Below are 23,226 nucleotides of genomic sequence, written 5' to 3' on the forward strand. Positions count from 1 at the left end.
ACCCAGGAACTTGAAACTACTCACTCTCTCCACTTCTGATCCCTCTATGAGGATTGGTTTGTGTTCCTTTGTCTTATCCAACCTGAGGTCCACAAACAGCTCTTTCGTCTTACTGACATTGAGGGCCAGGTTGTTGTTGCGACACCATTCCACTAGTTGGCATATTTCACTCCTGTACACCCTACACCTGCTGAGATTCCACTAACAATGGTTGTATCATTAGCAAATTTATAGATGGCATTGCCACACAGTCATGGGTATACAGAGAGTAGAGTAGTGGGCTAAGCACACCAAGGAAGGCTTAAACAACCCCAGTAAAGTAAGTGCACCTTTCTTCTTCCTAATTTTGACTCATATGACCTGTTGGGTCATTCTTCTTCCAGGACATCCCTAATCAATAGTTCAACCTCCCCTCCTTTTCATCCCATCACAAATGGAATCAAAATTTTCTTTCCTAAAATTTCTAATTAAAATTCTGCCAGTGATTATCCAGCAGCTATGGTGAAAATCCTAACTAGTTTAATAGTTCCTTATAGTAATGTTTCCAGTTGTTCTTTTAAATCCAAATAATCCTTCCTATCAAATTTCCTGATTAATATAAAACATTAGTCAGAACTGCAAAATATTAAAATGACCAAAATTTCTGACCCCCTTCCCTTATTTAAGGATGTGATCAAGAACGGAGTAGTGGTTCAATCATTAAAGACCCTCAAGACATGCCCTATTCACAGAGGAAGAGTACAGGAGCCTGAAGATCCCTACACAATTTAGAAACATTTCTTCCCCTTCACCATTAGATTTCTGAATAGTTCATGAAAACATGAACACTTATCTTATTTTATCTGTCTTTTGCACTATTTACCTACTTGTGTAACTTACTATAATTTTTATATCTTACACTGTATTCCTGCTGCGAAACAACACATTTCACAACATATTTCAATGATAATAAACCCGATTCTGATTAGTAAAATCAAATTATCAGGCAAGAGGCAACTCTACACACAACTTGTCTCAGATTTATGTGTAGCTTCAGTCACAGCTTTCAGCAGTCTGGCTCAGACCAACTGAGCCACTGATGCTCAACCCCTGACTGTGTATTGCTTCTCATGTCTATTAAGCAATTACCTTTTACCCAGTAGAGGCCAGGATCCCAATTTACTTACTGATTTCTTCTAAGGTCCAGAGTTAAATGCTGTTCTTCTATTTCCATCCAAATTTCAACGTCATCAGTATAATTGTTCTGCTTGTAAAAAGAGGGCTTTTAATCAGAATTCTGAGAGAAGATAATTCTGATTACATTTGAGCAAAGAAACACCACAGGACAAATATATTCTATCATCCCTCCATGACGCTAATGCAGCATATTGTTCTTCCCTTTATCATTCTACAGAGACTTAAACATGTGATCCCTGCAATCATTGGTTCTTGCTAGCATTTAAGAGTAAGATGATAGATCAGCAGAGCAGATGTTTAGACCATACAACATAGGAGTAGAATTAGGCCATTCAGCCCATCAAGTCTACTCCACAATTCCATCATGGCTGATCCTGGATCCCACTCAACCCCATACACCTGCCTTCTCCCCATATCCTTTGATGCCCTAACCGATCTTGAAATGATCAACTTCCACCTTAAATATACACTTGGACTTGGCCTTTGCCGCAGTCTGCGGCAGAACATTCCAGTCTCTGGCTAAAAAAACTCCTCCTTACATCTGTTCAAAAGGGTTGCCCCTCAGTTTTGAGGCTGTGCCCTCTAGTTCTGGATACCCCCAGCATAGTAAACATCCTCTCCACATCCACCCTATCTAGTGCTTTCAATATTTGGTAGGTTTCAATAGATCTCCCCACACTCTTCTAAATTCCAGTGAGTACAGGCCCAAAGCTGCCAAATGTCCCTCATATGTTCACTCCTTAATTCCCAGAATCATCCTTATGAACCTCCTCTGCACTCTCTCCAATGCCAACACATCCTTTCTGAGATATGGGGCCCAAAACTGTTGACAATACTCTAAGTACAGCCTGACTAGTGTCTTACAAAGGCTCAACATTATCTCTTTGCTTTTATATTCTATTCCCCTTGAAATAAATGCCAACATTGCATTTGCCTTCTTTATCATAGACTCAACCTGTAAGTTAACCTTCTGGGAGTCTTGCACGAGAACTCCCAAGTCCCTCTGCACCTCTGATGTTTGAACTTTCTCACCATTTAGATAATAGTCTGTACTATTGTTCCTTTTACCAAAATGCATTACCATATATTAACCACCACTGTATTCCATCTGCCACATTTTTGGCCATTCTTCCAACTTGTCTAAGTCCTGCTGCAATTGCATTGTTTCCTCAGCACTACCTACCCTCCATCTATCTTCATATCATACACAAACTCTGCCACAAAGCCATCAAATCCATTATCTAAATCATAGACAAACAATGTGAAAAGCAGCAGTCCCAATACTGGCCCCTGAGGAACACCACCAGTTACCTGCAGCCAACCAGAAAGGCCCTTTTTATTCCCATTTGTTGCCTCCTGCCCTTCAACCATTCCACTATCCATGCCAGTATCTTTCCTGTAACACCATACGATTTTATCTTGTTAAGCAGTCTCATTTGGCACCCTATCAAATGCCTTCTGAAATCCAAGTAAATGACATCCACTGCCTCTCCTTTGTCCACCCTGCTTGTGACTTCCTCAAAGAACTCTAATAGATTTGTCAGGCAAGATTTCCCTTCATAGAAATCATGCTGACTTTGACATACTTTACCATTAGTCTCCAAGTACCTCGAAACCTTATCCTTAATAATAGACTCCAACACTTTCCCAACCACTGAGGTTAAGCTAAGTGGCCTATAATTTCCTTTATTTTGCTTTCCACCCTTCTTAGAGTGGAGTGACATTTGCAAACTTCCAGTCCTCCGGGACCATGCCAGAATCAAGTGATTCTTGAAAGATCATGACCAATGCATCTGTTATCTCTTCAGCAACCTCTCTCAGGACTCTGGGATTTAGTTCATCCGGCCCAGGTGACTTATCGACCTTAAGACCTTTGGTTTGCCTAGCATCTTTTCCTTTGCAATAGCAATGGCAGTCACTGCTGCTCCTTGACACTCACGGACCTCTGGCACACTGTTAGTGTCTTCCACAGTAAAGACAGATGCAAAGTACCATTAAGTTCATCAGCCATTTCTTTGTCCCCCATTAATACCTCACCACCATAATTTTTCAGTGGTCCAGTATCAACTCTCACCTCCCTTTTACTTTTTCTATAACTGAAAAAACTTTTAGTATCTTGTTTTACATTATAGTTTATTCTGCCCTCAAAATGTAGTGACGTATTTCATACATCTGATCTGCTCTGGTGGGAAGAAGGAGGATGTTCAAAAGTTCAAAATAATGTTTTATTATCAGAGTACATATACAGTAGGCTACCACATACAACTCTGAAATTCATTATTCTGTGGGCATACTCAGCAAAACTATAGAATAGTAACTAAAAAAGGATAAATGAAAGATCCACCAGAAGACAACAAACTGCAAATGCAAAAAAGTAACAATAAATAACAAGAACGTGGAATAACAAGATAATGAGTCCTTAAAATGAAATGATTGGTTGTGGGACAAGTGAATGTAGTTACCCCTTTTTAGTCAAGAACCTGAACCTGGTGGTGGAGTTCTGAGACTCTTTACCTTCTACCTCATGGCAGCACGAGAAAAAGCATGGCCTGGTGTATCCAGAGATACCGGCCACATGACAGATGCACTGCCACCTGGCTGGTCGGAGGACACACCACACGCCAATCAACATTTGGTCCGTCCCAACTAATCAATGCACACCTAAATTATTGGTCACCTTAATTGGATTATCGCGCCCAGCCCCATGCTTTAAAAGGTGAGACTTGGCCTTGGCTAGCCCTCTGTTACAGACCACCACATTGGAGGTAAGTGCATTGATTTATGCTTGGGAAGGTCTATCGTTTGTCCTGGTAAGGAAGCCGCAACTATCCAAGGTCAAGGGGGATAGCTGTTGCAGTGCTTTTCCCTTGTTCTTTGTTTGTGTAACCGTACCCTATCCCCACACCGCTTCCTGTGTATTGTAGTTGCTTGTGTTGACCTGACTTCCCCTTGTAAATAAATTCCTTATTATTAAAACTATGTGTGTCCAGGCCTCTACTGTTGAGACTCAAAGAACCAGTTATTTTCCATCACAACACCTGGGTGGTGAAGTTCTTTGATAATAGATGCTGCTTTCCTATAACAGTGTTTCATGCAGATGTACTCAACAGTCAGGAGGGCTTTCCCTGTGAAGTACTGGGCCTATTCTGCGGCTTACTAACGAAGTTAAAGATGGCATTAAAACAAAAACAGGACCTCAAGACTCACTACCACCTGGTTCATGAACAGTTATTACCTCTCAATCATCAGACTCACTACCACCTGGTTCATGAACAGTTATTACCTCTCAATCATCAGACTTTATAACCAGAGGGGATAACTTCACTCAACTTCACTTGCCCCATCACACAATTAATGGACTCATTTTCAAGGATTCTTCATCTCATGTTCTCAACATTTATTGATTATTTACTAATTTATTTCTTTCTTTCTTTTTGTATTTTCAGTTTGTTGTCTTCTGCATTCTGACTGAATGCCCAAGTTGGCAATTTCCATTGATTTTGTCATGGTTATCATTCTATGGGATTATTGAGTATTCCCACAAGAACACAGATCTCAGTGACGACATATATGTACTTTGATAATAACTTTAATTTGAGCTTTGAACAATATGAACAAGACTAGTGGCAAGATACTGGAGTGGGAATTTATTAGAAAGGTTGACTAGAGCTATAGAAAGGGGCATTTCTTTACTGAGACACAGCATGGTATAAGCCGCTACAGTACTTCGGGCTGCACTGCCCAGCAACACCTGATTAAACCCTCGCCTAATCACGGGACAATTGATAATGACAATTAACCTACCAACCAGTATGTCTTTGGACTGTGGGACGAAACCCACTACACCACTGTGCAAGAGTAGAGAGTAGAGGCATAATCGTTGATTGTGGGAACAGTCCCTTTGGTCTAGTGAGTTTAAACCAAACATCAGGCACCCATTTATCCTGATTCCACACTACTTCCATTTTTATTCTCCCCACTTTCCCATCAAGATTTTGAGTATATTTCTATGTTACATTGACTGTTCCATTTATTATAAATTACTATGATTCCACATTTAGATGGTGACGTGACAAAGATTTTTATTCCTCATGTATGTGAAGGTTGTAAGAAATAAAGTCAATTCAATTCATCATTCAAGATTGTTTAAAGTCATTTCCAGTACACAAGTGTAAAGGAGAACGAAATAATTGTCCATAAAGTGATGCTAGGCACAGGAGTGTCTGTACATAAGGTGACCCTGACAGGAAATGATAAAATAGTGGCAGTTGGGGGTGTGGAGGGATAGGTTAGTGGGTGACAGTGTTAATCAGCCTTACTGGGAAAAATAACTGATTTTGAGTCTGGTGATCCTGGCATGGATGTTACGTATCTTCTCTCTGGTGGGAGTAGGACAAATAGTCCATGAACAGGGTGTGGGGGATGTTTCATAATGTTACTTACCTTTTTCGGGCTCCTTTCTGTATAAATGTCCTTGATGGCAGGTAGACTGGTGCCTGTGATGCATTAGGCAGTTTTGTCTACCCATCGTAGAGCTTTGCAGTCTGTCAGTGCAGTTTCCATACCAAGCAGTGACGTAACTTGTTAAGATGCTCTCTACTGTGCCTTTGTAAAAAGACGCGAGTATATAGCTTATAAGAGGTATTCACCATCCCTTTGAAGTTTTTATGTTTTATTGTTTTAATTTAAACAGTGGATTTAATTTGGCTTTTTTGACACTAATCAAGAAAAACACTCTTTTGTGTCAAAGTGAAACCACGTTTCTACAAATTGGTCTAAATTTATTATAATTATTGAACACAAAATAATTGATTGCATAATTATTCACCCCATTCAAGTCGGTATTGAGACTGTGTGGATAGGTCTCCATCAGCTTCACACATCTGTATACTGCAATTTTTACCCATTCGTCCTTACAAAACTGCTCAAATTTAGTCAGATTACATGACAAATGAGTAAGGGAACAGCCCTTCTCAAGTCCATCCAGCCACAAAGCCACAATTGGATTGAGATCTAGACTGACATGGCCACTCCAGAAATTGACTTTGTTATTTTTTAAGCCATTCCTGTGTAGCTCTGGCATTATGCTTGGGGTCGGTCAATGTCTTGCTGGAAAACAAATCTTCTCCGAAGTCACAGTTCTCTTGCAGACTGTATCAGGGTTTCCCTGTACTTTACTGCATTCATCTTATCCTCTACCTTCACAAGTCCTCCTGGGCCTGTTGCACTGAAGGATCCCCACAGCATGATGCAGCCACCATCATGTTTCAGGGTAGGGATGGGGTGCTTTTGATGATGTGCAGTGTTTGGTTTACACCAAATATAATGCTTAATCTGATGGCCGAAAGGCTCAATTTTGGTTTCACCAGACCATAGTACCTTCTTTCAGCTGACTTTAGAGTCTCCCACATCTTCTGGCAAATTCCAGCCAAGATGTCATGTGAATTTTCATGACAGGTTTTTTTCAACAGTGGTTTTCTCTTTGCCTCTCTCCCACAAAGCTGCAAATGGTGAAGCACCCGGACAACAGTTGTATGTGCAGTCTCTCCCATCTCAGCACTAAGGCTTGTAACTCCTCTTGAGTTGTCATAGGTCTCTTGGTGGCCCCCAAAACTTGTTCCCTTCTTGCACGGTCACTCCATTTTTGAGGACAACCTGCTCTAGGCAAATTTACAGCTGTGCTATATTCTTTCGATTTCTTGATGATTGACCTAACTGTACTCCAAGGAATATTCAGTGACTTGGAAATGTTCTTGTATCCATCTCTGATTCGTGCTTTTTAACAACAATTCCACAGTTGTTTGGAGTGTTTTTTGTCTTCATGGTGTAGTTTTTGCCAGGATACTGACTCACCAACAGTTGGACCTTCCAGATACGGCTGTATTTTTACCACAATCAATTGAAACACCTTGACTGCACACAAGTCTCCAGAAACAGATCTCCATTTAACTAATAATGTGACTTCTAAAACCAATTGGCTACATCAGTGACGACTTGGTGTGTCATATTGAAGGGGTGAATACTTATGCAATCAATTATTTCCTGTTTTATATTTGCAATTACTTTAGATCACTTTGTAGAGATCTGTTTTCACTTTGACATGAATGAGTCTTTTTCTGTCGATCAGTGTCGAAAAAGCCAAATTAAATACAACAGACAATAGCAGCAGGAGTAGGCTATTCGGCCCTTCGAGCCAGCACCGCCAATCAATGTGATCATGGCTGATCATCCACAATCAGTACCCCGTTCCTGCCTTCTCCCCATATCCCTTGACTCCGCTATCTTTAAGAGCTCTATCTAACTCTTTCTTGAAAGCATCCAGAGAATTGGCCTCCACTGCCTTCTGAGGCTGAGAATTCCATAGATCCAGAACTCTCTGGGTTAAAAAAATACACTGTGATTCAATATTGTAGAACAATAAAGCATGTAAGCTTCTGGGGGGGGGCGAAGGGGGTGAATACCTTTTATGGGCACTGCAGATGCGCGTAGTCCAGCTTTCTTAAGCCTCATCAGAAAGTAGAGGTGATGATGAGTTTCTACCCTAGATTCTATCATGAATCTACATACCAGCCAATTAACTCACACGTCTTCAGGTTATGAGAAGTTGGGTGTGGATCCGTTGACCAGACAAATGCACTATTTTGTCCTGCACGGCATCACATTGAGGTTATTATGTTTATGGGCCTGGGAATATTTCAGCACACACTCCAGGTTCTGCTTCATAAGTTGTGAAATCTCGTGGATAGGAGTTTAGTCAATCTTTACAAAATCCTCAGCCAGAGACTTGCCCTGAAGCCAGTTTTTATGCTCATTCGACTAAAATATCAGATTAATGGTAGCCCTTATGATGTTGTTAGTGGGATGTGCTAACAGCAGTATCTCTGAATGTCACAGGTAGATAGTCAACACCTACTAAGTCTGACAGAATCTGTGGAAAGAGAAACCAAGTTACCATCTCATCTGGAAATTGACCTTCAGCTTGAAACATTCACTGTTTCTCTGACAACACACGTTCATAACTTGCTGAGGTTTCCAGAATATTCCATTTTTATTTCAGATTTCTAGCATGTGCAGTACTTGTTTATCAGATTAGTTTTAAATTACTGACAGGGTGGATGAGGGATTGCTGTGTGAAATCAGGTTCGGCGAGTGGGGACAGAAGACACTCAGTACCAATGGCAAGTTAACTGCTACTTTACACAAGACAGATACTAAATATTCAGCAAACCAAATTACACCCAGTGGGCTTGGGCTTGGGCTCTCTCTCACTGCGGCATGCTTCCACTGTTCCCGCAGCACTGGTCACAATACAGTCTGTCAGCAAGCCCTCAAAGCAAAGCCCTCAGTGTGCTAGGTTTATATTCTATCATTGTGTACAGTTCAGATCACCAAATTATAGGAAAGGTATCGACAAAATAGAGAGAGTACAGTGAAGGTTTACCAGAATGTTACCTGGGTTTCAGTACCTAAGTTACAGGGAAAGATTGAACAAGTTAGGTCTTTATTCTTTGGAGTGTAGAAGGTTGAGGAGGGACTTGATAGAGGTATTTAAAATTATGAGGGGGATAGATCGGGTTGACATGGATAGGCTTTTCCCATTGAGAGTAGGGGAGATTCAAACAAGAGGACATGATTTGAGAGTTAGGGGGCAAAAGTTTAAGGGTAGCATGAGGGGGAATTTCTTTACTCAGAGTGGTAGCTGTGTGGAACGAGCTTCCAGTAGAAGTGGTAGAGGCAGGTTCGGTATTGTCATTTAAAGTAAAATTGGACAGGTATATGGACAGGAAAGGAATGGAGGATTATGGGCCGAGTGCAGGCCACTGGGACTAGGTGAGTGTAAGCGTCGGCACGGACTAGAAGGGCCGAGATGGCCTGTTTCCGTGCTGTAATTGTTATATGGTTAAATGGCAGCCAATGGAAGTGCTGCAATGCTCCTAAAACGTGCCTATCTAGCAAGAGGGAGCAGGTTCCAATGAACAGGTACTGTAACAGGGATGGATTAAACACAAGGACAATGTGAGGCCTATTTGTGTAGGTTGGCACGGGGTTATGAGCCAGAGTGTTAGGTCGGAGGATGGAGCAGTTGGCATAAAGATAAATGCAATGTGTTGAGAGACTGAGGAAGGAGAGGTAATAGATAGGGCATAAATACAGTCAGTTGAATGGGTGGAAATGTGCTTATTTTAAATATGATTATATTAAAAAGGGTGATGTACATGGATCAGTACACGGAATGAGGATGTTATGGCCATTACGGTGGTTTGGCTGTCATAAAGGCAGGAATGGCTGCTGGATGTTCCAGGGTTGAGGTGTTTCAAAAGGGACAGGGAGGGAAGGAACTGGGTGGAGGTTATTGGCATACTAAGCAGGGATAGTATCACAGCTGCAGTAAGGGAGAATGTCATGTAAGGATTGTCTACTGAATTAGTGTAGGTGGAAGTCAGAAACAGGAAGGGAGCTGTTGGATGTTTCTGATAAACCCACACTCCCTCCCCACCTCTGAATAACCATTGTACAAATCTCAACCAGCTTACTCCATTACTGGTCTGCCTTTGTGTAATGTTGTACATGGTTCTGACTAAATTTTTACCTTTCACCAGAAACTAAGTCATTGCTGCCTGAGGCCATCAAACTTTACAACTCCTCCCTCAGAGTGTCAGACACCCTGAGCCAATAGGCTGGTCCTGGACTTATTTTCACTTGGCATAATTTACTTATTATTATTTAATTATTTATGGTTTTATATTGCTATATTTCTACACTATTCTTGGTTGCTGCGACTGTAACGAAACCCAATTTCCCTCGGGATCAATAAAGTATGTCTGTCTATTGCCTGTAACTCTTGCTTCCGCAACCCCGAGGGTGCTTACCCTAACTCTAACTTGTGATTTTATACTGTCCATCCACTCCCTGTAACCCAGTGCCCTGAGTCCTGGCAATATCCTTGTCAATCTTTTTAATTCAATAACTTTTTTCCTATAGCAGGCAACTGAGCACAGTACTTCAAATGAGGCTTCACCAGAGCCTCCCAACTTTTATACTCACTATCCTGATCACTGAAGGACAGTATGTCAACAGCCAGCTACCCATGACTCCACTTGTCCTCCAAGAGTCTTCTGTTCTACAACAGTCCTCTCAGTCATATCCAGAGAGACACTTGAACTGGTAAGTTATGGCTAGGACTAACTGCTGGTAAATGGGATATGTAAATTAATACATCAATCAGCCAGGCTATAGGTCCCATTTCTGTATATCTAGTAAGAGAGAGAGGATGTTCTACAGACCAGTACAGCACAGAGAACAGGTGCTTCGCCCCACAATGTTTTGTCAAACCAATTAAAGGAATAATCAAATGGACAACCAAATGAATCTCTTCTGCCCACATGAAGTCCATATCCTTCCATTTTCCTTACATTCACGTGCCTATCTAAAAGTCTGTACCACCACTTGCTTTTACCACAAATCCAGGCTGCACACTCCAGACACCCATTGCTCTTTTTGTAAAAAGTGTGCCCCTCACATTTCCTTTGAAATTACCTCCTCGCCTTAAATGCATGTCAACCCTTGCCAACTCTATCTGTGCCTCCCATAAAACATCTGAAATATTAAAATGCACTCAGAACAGAGATCTGTAGATTTATTTACCTGTTGTAAATGATCCATGTTTCGCATCTGACCTCCTGATATAATAAATGGTGAGATGACTCTGTACTGAGGATCTTCTCCAAGAAGCTTTTCTTTAAGTGTGTTTCATTGTCAGAAAAAAACAAGATATCATTATTTCAATTAGCTATTGTTAAGTAATAAGCTGAACAACAATTATCAAAAACAAACCAGGTCATTATAGGCTCGAACCTCAAATCAGTGATTGGAAAATTATTAGATTCTTAGTAATAGGATCTATTAACATCTGAAAAAAAACCATGGACTTATTGTGGATATTCATTTTGGCTTTGTTTGAGGGTGATCATATCCTACAAACAAATGACTTATTTGAGGAGTTATGAAGATGATTAAGGGCTGTTTTATATGCATGGACTTCAGTAAAGCTTTCAACAAGGTCCATCATGGTAAGGTGATTCAGAAGATGAAAACATGGTGACTTGGGAGATTAGATTCAAAACTCGGTTGGCTAAAACTGGGTGGGGTGAGTGATGATAGGGTGTTATTCTGACTGGAGTCCTGTGACCAGTGGTATTTCACAGAGATCATTGTTGGGACCTCTTTGAATAAAAACGTCAGGGGAGTGATCAGTAAGTATGCAAACAAGAACAACAAAAAAAGTTGTGGATAGGGAGGAAGGTTGTCAAAGCAGACAGCAGGATATAGATCATAGATCAGTGTCATGTGAACAGGCCCTTTGGCTCATGATGTTTGTGCCAAATTAAACTACTCATATTCTGTCTGAAAATGATCCCTATCCCTTCATTTTCAAGTGTCTGTCTGAAAGTTACAAATCACTATCCTGTCTACTTCCACCAATAACTGCTGCAGCCCTTCAAGACACCAACCACTCTCTGTAAAAAATCATGTGCTCCTCACATCTCCTTTTCGCCTCAAGTACCTTTCCTCCAGTAAGGTACTACTCAGGAGAAAAATATTGTGTGGTCATTTTCTTTTTACTTTTTATTTATTTAGAAGAGAAACGACACAGAACAGGCCCTTCTGGCCTAACGAGCCACACCACCCAGCAACTCCCAGCTAAGCAGTACATCTTTGGACTGTGAAATGAAACACACTGGTCATGGGGTACCTCCTCACAGAAGGTGGTGGAATTGAATTCCGATGCCCCGAGCTGCAAGTGTTGCGTTGACTGCTATGCTACGGTGCATGTCTCTCAGTAATTTTAGACTCATATCAGGTCTCTTCTTTGCCCCAGATAATTGGAAATATGGACGGACAACTGTGAGTGTTTTGAATTTTGGGAAGTCATATACAAGGATATGATCACAAAATGCTGGTGGAACACAGCAGGCCAGGCAGCATCTTATAAGAAGGAAGCACTGTCGACGTTTTGGGCCGAGACCCTTCGTCAAGACTCGTCCATAGTGCTTATAGATGCTGCCTGGCCTGCTGTGTTCCACCAGCATTTCGTGTGTGTTGCTTGAATTTTGAGCATCTGCAGATTTCCCCCGTGTTCACACGGATATGATAGTGTTTTTCCTAGGATCGAAATTTCGAATACCAGAGAATGAGGCTTCAATGTTCAAAATAAATTTATTATCAAAATACATATGTCACTAGATACAACCTTGAGATTAATTTTCTTGCGGACATACTCAATAAATCCATAATTGCACCATTGAAAGACCGCGCCAACATAGGCATCCAGCAAAAAACAACAAACATGGGAGGGTGGGATTTAAAAGAATTTTGGGTGGGAGGTGCGAAGGCCTGAGGCTCCTCACCTGCCAGCCGGCCGTGACCGCTGGGACCTTCTGCGCTACTCTGCGGCATGGGCTCGGGGCTGCCTGTCCACAGGGCCGTGAGAAGGCGGCCACAAATGGCGAAGCCCATCAGGACAAGGTAACGAGGCATGGCGACGCTGAACTGAGGAACAACCGGCAGCTCGGTTCAAACAGCGCGCACGCGCACAGCCTTTTCCGCGCGGCCCGGGCGCGCACGCGCACAGCCTTTTCCGCGCGGCCCGGGCGCGCACGCGCACAGCCTTTCCCGCGCGGCCCGCCCCCGCCCGCGTTCCCGCCAGCCTGGACTGTCAATGCGTGTGCGCGCTGCCGGGACGATGGCGGAGGTTGTGTTTTCGAGCTGCCCCTTGCCCCTCTTGCCGGCTGTGAGAGGCGTAGGCCCCACCGACGGATAAAGCACAGGGTGTCCTCGTCTCCACAACAGCTAGTAAGTGAAATAGAAGAGATACCAGAGGCGCTGATGCTTGGGAGTCTGGAGTAACTAACAAGCTGCAGGAGAAATTCAGTGAGTCCCGCAGTATCTGTCGAAACAAATATGGATTTGGTTTATTGTTACTGTTCCGAAATACCCGTCCATGCAGGTCCGTTCGTTACAATTGTATAACCGTACGGGATATAAACGGTCGATATTTCGGGTCGAGACCTTTCCTTTCTCCCATGGTTTCCTCTCCTCCTGTCAGTTTCCTTCTTCATCCCTTTGCCGTTTCCATCTGTCTCCTCCCAGTTTCTCTCTTCGTCGTCGCTCTCCCCACCCAATTCACCCCAGCTCACCTCTGCTCTACAATCGATGTAGTCTTCCTGCAGTCCTGCCGAAATGTTTCGGTCCGAAACGTCTCTGTGCTTTATTCATCGATGCTGCCTGACCTGCTGAATTCCCCCAGCACTTTGTGTGTGTTGTTCGGATTTCCAGCATCTGCAGATTTTATCTTGTTTTTCACCTCAGATCTTCTGGCTTGTCTTCCTCCACCACCTTCACCTGATTGTTGTCCCTTTCCTTTCCATTCCTGATGAAAGGTCTCGTCCAGAAACCATGAGACTTTGGAGCAGAATTAGGCTATTTGGCCCATCGAGTCTGGTCCACCTTTAAAACATAGCTGATCCTTTGCCTCCTTCCCTGGCTTCTCCCTGTAATCTTTAATGCCATGTCCAGTCAAGAACCTATCAAACTCTGCCTTAAATATACTCAACAACATGGGCTCCACAGCTGCCTGTGGTAATAAATTCCACAAATTCACTACCCTCTAGTTAAAGAAATGTCTTTGTATCTCTATATTAAATGGACATCTCTCTATCCTGAAGCTGTGCCCTCTTGTCCTAAGATTCCATCACCATGGGAAATATCCTATCCGCATCCACTCTGCTTAGGGTTTACTACATTCACAAGGTTTTGTCGAAGGAGTGGTCGTCAGAGTAGTGTAAGTCAGAGAAGTAGTGCTTTGGCTCATCGGGGCTTCAGCGAGGTAAGTTACTTCCCCTCCTCTCCTGCCCCCCCCAACAAGAATAGTGGGTATAATTACGAGGCCAGTTTTCTGTGCTTGGTGTCAGATGTGGGATGTCCGGGAGAGTTCCAGCCTCCCTGGTGGCCACATCTGTGCCAGGAGCATCGAGCTGCAGCTCTTCAGAGACCAAGTAGGGAACTGGAGCAGCAGCTCGATGACCTTCGGCTTGTTAGAGAAAGTGATGAGGTGATCGATAGGAGCTACAGGCGGGTAGTCACCCCAGGGCCACAGGAGACAGATAAGTGGGTGACCATCAGGAGAGGGAAGGGAGGGTGTCAGTTAGTGGAGAGCACCCCTGTGGCTGTCCCCCTTAACAATAAATACTCCATTTTGAGTACTGTTGGGGGGGGGGATGACCCACTCCTCTCACCCCCCCAGGGGAAGCGACAGTGGCCGTGCCTCTGGCACTGATCTGGCCCTGTAGCTCACAAGGTTAGGGAATGGAAGAGGATGGCGTGGTAATAGGGGGCTCTATAGTTAGGGATAAGACAGTCGATTCTGTAGGCGTGAAAAAGAAACGATGGTAATTTTCCCCCAGATGCCAGGGTTTGTGATGTTTCTAAGCACATCCACAATATCTTGAAATGGGAGGGTGAGCAGTCAGAGGTCATGATACATATTGGTACCAACAACAGGTAGAAAAAGGGTGGAAGTTCTGAAAGCAAAATACAGGGAGTTAGGAAGGAAGTTAAGAAACAGGGCCTCAAAGGTAATAACCTCAAAATTGCTGCCTGTGCCACGCATCAGAGAGTATGGGAATAGAATGAAGTGGAGGATAAATGCATAATTGAAGGATTGGAGCAGGGGGCAGAGATTCAGACTTTTGGATCATTGTGACCTCTTCTGGGGCAGGTGTCACCTGTACAAAAAGGACAGGTTGTACTGGAATCTGAGGAAGACCAATATCCTAGAGGGGAGGTTTGTAATGCTATTGGGGAGGGTTTAAACTAGTATTACAGGGTGTGGGAAGAGGCAGAGGATGGGGAGGTTGGAGCACAAGTAGAGACAGCTTGTAGAGAGTTTGTGAAGAAGGATAGACAGATGTTAGAGCAATGATGCACTCAGTCTGATGGTTTGAGATGTGTGTATTGAAATGCAGGGAGTATCTTAAACAACGCAGATGAACTTAAGAGTATAGATTGTCACGTACCCCGTGACCGGGTTACCGAACCAGCAGAAATGGAGTACACGTTGGAGTCTGGTATTACTGTAACTAACAGTGTTTATTAGTAAACTAAGTAATACAGTACTATAAAATGCAAATATATATAAAACAGGTTAGCAATAATATATACAGAAGTGTGGAAATAGGAATCAAAACCAAGCTCTTTCAAAGTCTAGGGGTAAATGGATAGTCTTAGGATGGTGAAGAGTTCAGTTTAGTTTAGATCGAGGTAGTTCTGGTGTAATGTTGGAGAGAGAGAGAGAGAGAGAGAGAGGTGATGCAGTTGCCGTCGAACCTTCAGTTATTTTCCTGTCCTGTTATGGTCACCGACTGTGACCCCGTACGACCATTCTTCAGTGGTAGACCTGTCACCCAGGCGAGGGTAGACACACAAACAAGTCCCCACCGGTTGCACCTTCACACACTGTGAGCCTCTGATCGATTCCCCCAAATCTTTCCTCCGAACCCCCACCTTCACGTGGGTGCACAACGCTCTTTCAGTGTCCCGTGGTGTGTCTACTTGTGTCTTTGCAGACCTGCTTTTTATCTCCCCTTGCAGGGTACCGGCCGCCATCACCTGGTCCCGCCTTGCTGTCTCAGCAAGAATCCTCACAAGCAGGCAGAGAAAGTGTCCTTGGAGCAAAGGTAAACAAACAGCCAAAGCCATAATATTAAATCATGTCTCTCTCTCTCATCTGCAGCAGGATGCCTCCCCCCCCCCCTTCTCTCTCTCTCATTAGCAGCATCGTTCACAGGGGGGTCAACTCTGGAACCCATCTCAGCTTGGTTTGCTCATCACACTCCCACCCTTTTAGGAATTTTTAGGGGGGGGGTAAAAATTCAAACATGAATGCACATTAGAGTCTAATATAATACATAGGTAGTCATTAACCAACAGAGTAACACAGATATAATTTCAACTCTAACATCTAGATAAATAATCAGCAATTACATTGTCAGTCCCCTTTACATGTTGGATCTTCACATCATATTCTTGTAACATCAGACTCCAACTCAGCAACCGTCTATTCTTATCCTTCATGTTAGTCAAAAATACCAATGGATTGAGATCAGTATAAACTATAAGTGACTTCTGTGCCGGACAAATGTAAACCTTGAAATGCTGTAACGCCAGAATAAGTGACAGTAATTCTTTTTCTACAGTGGAATAATTTCTCTGGTGCACATTAAACTTCCTAGAGAAATAAGCCATTGGGTGTTCAATTTTGTCCTCGTCTTTCTGCTGCAACACTGCCCCTGCACCCTCGTCACGAGCATCCATTGCTAGGGAGAAGGGTTTCAAAAAATCAGGCGCTTTTAACACAGGATGGTAACACAAAATAGTTTTCAGCCTCTCAAAGGCTTCTTGGCAAGGATCACTCCACACAAATTTTTCATTCTTTTCCAAGAGCTTGGTAAGAGGGAAGGGGATATCCGCAAAGTTTTTACAAAACTTCCGATAGTACCCCACCATTCCCAGAAACCTTCTCAGAGCTCTCTTATCAGTCGGGACGGGAACTTCAGAAATAGCCTGCACTTTAGCCTGCACAGGAGCCAGCTGCCCCTGTCCTACCACATACTCCAGGTATGTGACCGTAGTGTGGCCGAATTCACTTTTGGCGAGGTTCACTGTGAGCTTGGCTTCAGACAGCTGTTTAAACAGTTCCTCCACAGCCACAACGTGCTCGTCCCACGTATCACTCCAGACACTAAGTCATCAATATAAGCCCCTGTGTTCTTTAACCCTTTAATCACCGAGTCAATCATCCTTTGAAGTGTCCCTGGAAGGTTTTTCATTCCAAAAGACAAAACATTATACTCATAGAAGCCTGATGGTGTGACAAATGCTGAAATTTCTCTAGCCCTGTCAGTTAAAGGAACACACCAGTACGCTTTCAGCAAGTCAATCTTCGTGATGTACCTAGCTTTCCCCACTCTATCAATGCAATCATCCACCCTTGGGATAGGATAAGCATCAGTCTTTGTGTTGGCATTTACTTTCCTGTAATCTGTACAAAACTTTACACTACCATCAGGCTTCGGGACAACCACACACAGAGATGCCCAGTCCAAGGTAGATCACCTAATAATACCTGTAGCTAGCATATGTTCAATTTTCTTTTCCACTAATTTGCTCTTTTCTAAATTAATCCTATAGGGGTGTTGCTTAATAGGCTGGGCTGCATTAACAAGAACATCATGTACTGCGACCGTACATTTCCGAGGTACATCTGGGCATAAATCTGTATGCCGGTTAATTAGTTTTGTCAGCTGCTCCCTCTGTGTAGACTCCAAATAACAGACCTTATCAGCAAAGTTGGTCAAAACAACAGAGTTCTCCAGTCTGGTGGGCACTATATTTTTTCTTTTCAAATGCTCTTGCCCCTCATTAGCAATCTCCACAGCCTCACTTGTTTTCGTGACAGCGCTGACTGGTGCTGTCTTAGGGTCATGATAAGCTTTTAACATATTGACATGAACTAACTGAGTTGGCTTGCGTTGATCGGGGGTTTCAATAACATAGTTCAAAGAGTCTATCTTCTTAATTACCTATTTAATTACCTAATTCTTAATTAGGTGGAAGCTCACCTGCAGGGGGTTGGTCACCAAGGGAAATAAAACTAGGACCTTATCGTCAACCTGAAACGCCTGATCTTGTGCTCGTTTATCATACCACTGCTTCATTTTGACTTGGGAGTCTTGGAGATTTCTCTTTGCAAGGTCGCATGTCTTACTAAGCCTGTCACGGAATTTAAAAACATAGTCAATCACATTGACATGCACTGTCGGGTTAGACCATTGCTCTTTAAGTAAGGTCAGAGGTCCCTTGGGCCTATGACCGAAAATGAGCTCGAATGGGCTGAACCCCAGCGACCCCTGAACCGTGTCCCTCACTGCGAACAGCAGAGGGGTAATCCATCATCCCAGTCTCTGATATTTTCCTAGCAGTAGGTTTTGATCATGGTTTTCAGAGTTGAGTGGAATCGCTCCAAAGCCCCTTGGGACTCCGAGTGGTATGTGGAGGACAAAATGTATTTAACTCCCATCTCAGACATCATTCGTTGGAATGTGTGGGACGTGAATGTACTCCCCTGATTGGACTGAATCTCCTTCCTCATATTGGGCCAGTAGAATTCTCTCATAACCCTATCTACCGTTTTCCTTACTCCAAAGTGTCCACCTAGGGATAGTCAGGTTCAAAATTTCGTCCTGATAAACCTTTGGAATTACCACCTGGTGTACAATTGCCCAATCTTCATCTGCAGGCACTGTAGCCGGTCTCCACTTTTTCATTAATACTCCATCTTTAATGTAGAATCCCACTTGTTCCTTTTTAATTCCCTCCTCAGAGAGAGCTGTCTCCTTCAAAGCCACGTTCCTTATCTTTTCTCTGTTCCCTCATAAATTCTTTCCTATATAATGGTAAATCTGCCTGTTCTCCCTTACTCTCCTCAGCTTCATTATCCTCTAACCCCTGCTGATACAGGGACGGTAAAAACGTCTCAGCTAAATCAAAGTTTGTTTCAGCTAAATTAGTGTTTGTCTCGTCAGCCTTTTTCGCCATGCTTCTGGTTACTGCGCAGGCAGGTTAAACTTCAGAATCTATGGGCGGGTTCTCAATAGCCACAAGCTTCCTTGTGAGCCGTCCTGCTAAATTAACTTCACCCTGAATAGGTGCCAATTTAGTGTTTACCAAACTTAGCACTATCATTAAGCTGAGGAAAACCATGTTTACATTCTGAATGTTCCCAAACAATCCATCAATTCCGTTTTTTCGACCTCTTTTTCTCTACATTGTAATCTTGAACAACAGCCCCTTTCTCACTATTGTCCATAAAATTCACATCATCATCTTTCAGAACACCATCTAACACAAGTGACTGAGAACTCTCACTTTCCACTGGTGCCAAGCTTAACCCCTTACTCACTGAACCAAGTCCATCTGACACAAAAGGATTGCATTCCTTTTTAACCAAGTCAGACACATCAGACCTTACCTGAGTCTCAACACAAGGTTCAGTACTCTGTGAATCCACAGGTACTTCACCAACCTGAACACAGACAAACGGGACATCTGCCTCTTCTAGGCTTTCAATACCAGTCCCAGTTTCAAATTCCAAGTTCCCCTGATCCTCCCAGCTACTCTCTGAGCAACTCCCATCCAGAGTAATCTCAACCTTGCGGGTTAAAACAACCTCGTCTGCCAACCCAGCAGACTCCCTCAAGGTAGCGGCATCCTTTTCATCTTGGAATGCCCTTACATCATCGGGAACACACTCCTTAAATTCTTCAATAACAACTAGCTCTTTCAAACTAAAAAAATCACCAGGGTCCAACACTGGCCCTACCAGCTGCTACAGCATCCTCTCGAATTGTCTCTGTCTTTCCCTTACCACTCTCTGTCTCTGCGCTTCTTTAGCCTCTAACTTAATTCCCTCTAGCCTCATCTCTTCCAGACATATCTGGACCTCCAGAGGAAATGCTTCTACCTCCCCCTCACTAAAGTGCTTCGTAGAAATATAGTTCTTCACTATTATCACTCAGAGTTCCACTTTCGTCATACTCTTCTGTGCCTTAAGCTTCAATGCATTCACAACTTCCCACAACTCATCCTTTTTAGCTTTCCTTAAGCCCGCAGGGTCTGGTCTTGACAGAAAATCCTCAACATCCATTTCTGCTGTCTTCCTTTTCGTTTTCTACTCAACCAAATCAGATAAGGGAATTTACCCCAATCAATTCAACAGCCCCCCCAATTTGACAATCCAATCCCAGACAAGCCCCCAATTTGTCACGTACCCCGTGACCGGGTTACCGAACCAGCAGAAATGGGGTACACGTTGGAGTCTGGTATTACTGTGACTAATCGTGTTTATTAGTAAACTAAGTAATACAGTACTATAAAATGCAAATATATATAAAACAGGTTAGTAATAATATATACAGAAGTGTGGAAATAGGAATCAAAACCAAGCTCTTTCAAAGTCTAGGGGTAAATGGATAGTCTTAGGATGGTGAAGAGCTCAGTTCAGTTTAGGCCGAGGTAGTTCTGGTGTAACGTTGGAGAGAGAGAGAGAGCGAGAGGCGATGCAGTTTCCGTCAAACCTTCGGGTATCTTCCTGTCCTGTTATAGTCACCGACTGTGACCCCCGTATGACCGTTCTTCAGTGGTAGACCTGTCACCCAGGTGAGGGTGGACACACAAACAAGTCCCCACTGGTTGCACCTTCACACACTGTGAGCCTCTGATCGATTCCCCCAAATCGATCTGCTGAACCCCCACCTTCACGTGGGTGCACAACGCTCTTTCAGTGTCCCGTGGTGTGTCTACTTGTGTCTTTGCAGACCTGCTTTTTATCTCCCCTTGCAGGGTACCGGCCGTCCATCACCTGGTCCCGCCTTGCTGTCTCAGCAAGAATCCTCACAAGCAGGCAAAGAAAGTGTTCTTGGAGCAAAGGTAAACGAACAGCCAAAGCCATAATATTAAATCATGTCTCTCTCATCTGCAACAGGATGCCTTCCCCCCCCCCCTCGTTCATTCACAGGGGGGTCAACTCTAGACTCCATCTCAGCTTGATTTGCTCATCACAGGATCAAACGTGGAACTACGTCGTTGTGGCCATTACAGAGACTTGGATGTCTCTGGAGCAAGAATGGGTGCTGAGTGTGCTAGGTTTTCGGTATTTCAAAAACAACAGAGAGGGAGGCAAAAAAGGTGGGGGTGTGGCATTGCTAATTAGAGTTAGTGATATGGCTGCAGAAAAAGAGGAAGTCATGGAGCAATGTGAGGAAGTGGATATATAAATATAATTTTGAACCTGTGTAACCTCTGGCTAAAAGAATAATTGCGACTCAGTAGGAATTTTTGAACTGAAGTAAACTCTGCCTTCAGCAGCCAGCTAAGACAGGCTCAGTACCAGTTCTCCTCAGCTTGCAGAGAGACATTGAGAGTTTGATAACTTTGTACATTGTACTCTCGTTTGAGTAGGAGGAGGAGGGCTCACCAATAAGGACAGGAATGAACATCTGTCTGTGATTAAGTCAGGGCCTAGCAAAGGGAATAACTGATAAAGACTGGACGGTACATCCACCTGTAATTAAGCCTTGATCTAGCTGACTCTTATCTGTAACTAAGTTTCACACCAACAGACTTGGTGGGCGTACCAGTTCAAATAACATCTTGCAATAGTAATGTATGGAGCTTACTATGTATAAATATACAGCTGTAACTGGAGAGAGTGGGCCCACTTGTCAGGTAGTGGCAGTACTTACGCGCCTTCCCTCTGACAAGTGGGTCTCAAACTCCTGCAGGAGGGTGCGCAATAAACTGTGATTCTACTTTAACAAGATTCCCTGAATATTTGCCACATTTCTGCCATGCATTTCCCTGAGAACATCTGCTTCCAATTTATGCTCCCAAGTTCCTGCCTAATAGCATCATATCCCCCCCCCCCCACCCCAATTAAATGTTTTTCCAAATTGTCTGCTCCTATCCCTCTCTAGCGCTATGGTGAAGGAGATAGAGTTGTGATCACTACCTCCAAAGTGCTCTCCCACTAAGAGTTCTGACACCTGACCAGGTTCATTTCCCAATACCAGATCAAGGACAGCCTCTCCTCTAGTTGGCTTATCTACATATTGCATCAGGAAACCCTCCTGAACACACCTAACAAACTCCACTCCATCTAAACTCTTTGCTCTGAGGAGATGCCAGTCAATATTAGGGAAGTTAAAATCTCCCATCACAACAACCCTATTATTATTGCACCATTCCAGAATCTGACTCCTTATCTGCTCGTCGATGTCTCTGTTACTATTGGGGGAGGGGGTGATAAAAAACACTCAGTAGAGTTCCTGTTTCCTGGGGCAATTGGTTGGTCAGCTTGAGTTTCTGGTTACTAGTGATAGTGGTAAGCTGTTATAACAATGCCATTGCTAGGCAGGGCTAGCAAGAGGGACGCCTCACGTATTAATAAGCTGGTAAGGAAGGGGGGCTCTGTCGTGGGCAAAGTACTGGAGAGTTTAACATCGGTAGCTGAGCGAAGGGCGCTGAGTAGGCTACGGTCAATTATGGATAACTCTGAACATCCTCTGCATAGCACCATCCAGAGACAGAGAAGCAGTTTCAGCGACAGGTTACTATCGATGCAATGCTCCTCAGACAGGATGAAGAGGTCAATACTCCCCAATGCCATTAGGCTTTACAATTCTACCGCCAGGACTTAAGAACTTTTTAAAAGCTATTATTAATGCTTTTTGAGATAGTGATTTAGATGCATATCATATTCTTTACTGAGTTAAGTATTGTATGTAATTAGTTTTGCTACAACAAGTGTATGGGACATTGGAAAAAAGTTGAATTTCCCCATGGGGATGAATAAAGTATCTATCTATCTATCTATCTAGGTGATGAAATGCTCTTTTGTTGGAAATGTTCATTACCTGGCACATGTAATGTTACTTCCCATTAACTGAGGAAATGCAAATACAATCAAACAGAATATGAGTCAGGTTTATTAACACTGTCATTCTATGAATAAAACTGTGTGTAGTCAGCAATGAACATCCTCATTCTCTGACCTAACGTTGGAAGATTATCAGTGAAGTAGTAAAGAATGATTGGGCCCTGAGTGATGTTCTAGGGCTGGAGTGACTACCATCTTCCTTTATGTGATATATGACTTCATCCATTTACACATATTGCACATGATACCATTGACTAGTTTTACCAGGACACTCTGAGGTCACATTAGGTAAATTATTGTCTTGACATCAAGGCAAGAGGCCTTGAAATTCAAATAAATGCACATTCTGGAAATCTGATTGACAAAACCAAAATGCCGAGAGTGTAGAGCTTGTCAGGTGGCGTCTGTGGGCTGAGAAACAGATTTAACATCTCCGGTTGAAAATCCTTCATTATCAGCTCTGTTTCTCTTTCACACACACTCCCTGTTCAACTGAG

The 23,226-nt window shown here is 43.2% G+C and overlaps 1 protein-coding gene and 1 long non-coding RNA gene across 3 annotated transcripts in view; one reads left to right on the forward strand and one right to left on the reverse strand.

Annotated features, from left to right (window-relative positions):
* The window catches only part of LOC140725865 (disintegrin and metalloproteinase domain-containing protein 12-like), a 132,659-nt gene extending 119,933 nt beyond the window's left edge, over positions 1–12,726 (reverse strand). The window contains exons 1-3 of the mRNA XM_073041809.1: positions 12,585–12,726; positions 10,822–10,913; positions 1,167–1,243 (exon numbers count right to left, since the gene is read on the reverse strand). Of these exons, the coding sequence (XP_072897910.1) occupies positions 1,167–1,243; positions 10,822–10,913; positions 12,585–12,714 (299 nt within the window). The 5' untranslated portion in view covers positions 12,715–12,726. The remainder of the gene's footprint in view (positions 1–1,166; positions 1,244–10,821; positions 10,914–12,584) is intronic.
* A 181-nt stretch (positions 12,727–12,907) lies between these two features.
* LOC140726064 (uncharacterized) lies at positions 12,908–22,522 on the forward strand. Of its 2 annotated transcripts, none has more exons than XR_012098559.1 (3): positions 12,908–13,029; positions 15,826–15,911; positions 20,635–22,522. It is a non-coding gene; the product is annotated as an uncharacterized lncRNA (long non-coding RNA). The 2 variants fall into 2 exon arrangements; XR_012098558.1 differs by having other exon boundaries at positions 12,918–13,107.
* The last annotated feature ends 704 nt before the right edge of the window (positions 22,523–23,226 follow it).

This window comes from Hemitrygon akajei, chromosome 4 (assembly GCF_048418815.1).
Source record: "Hemitrygon akajei chromosome 4, sHemAka1.3, whole genome shotgun sequence".
Taxonomy (NCBI): Eukaryota; Metazoa; Chordata; class Chondrichthyes; order Myliobatiformes; family Dasyatidae; genus Hemitrygon; species Hemitrygon akajei.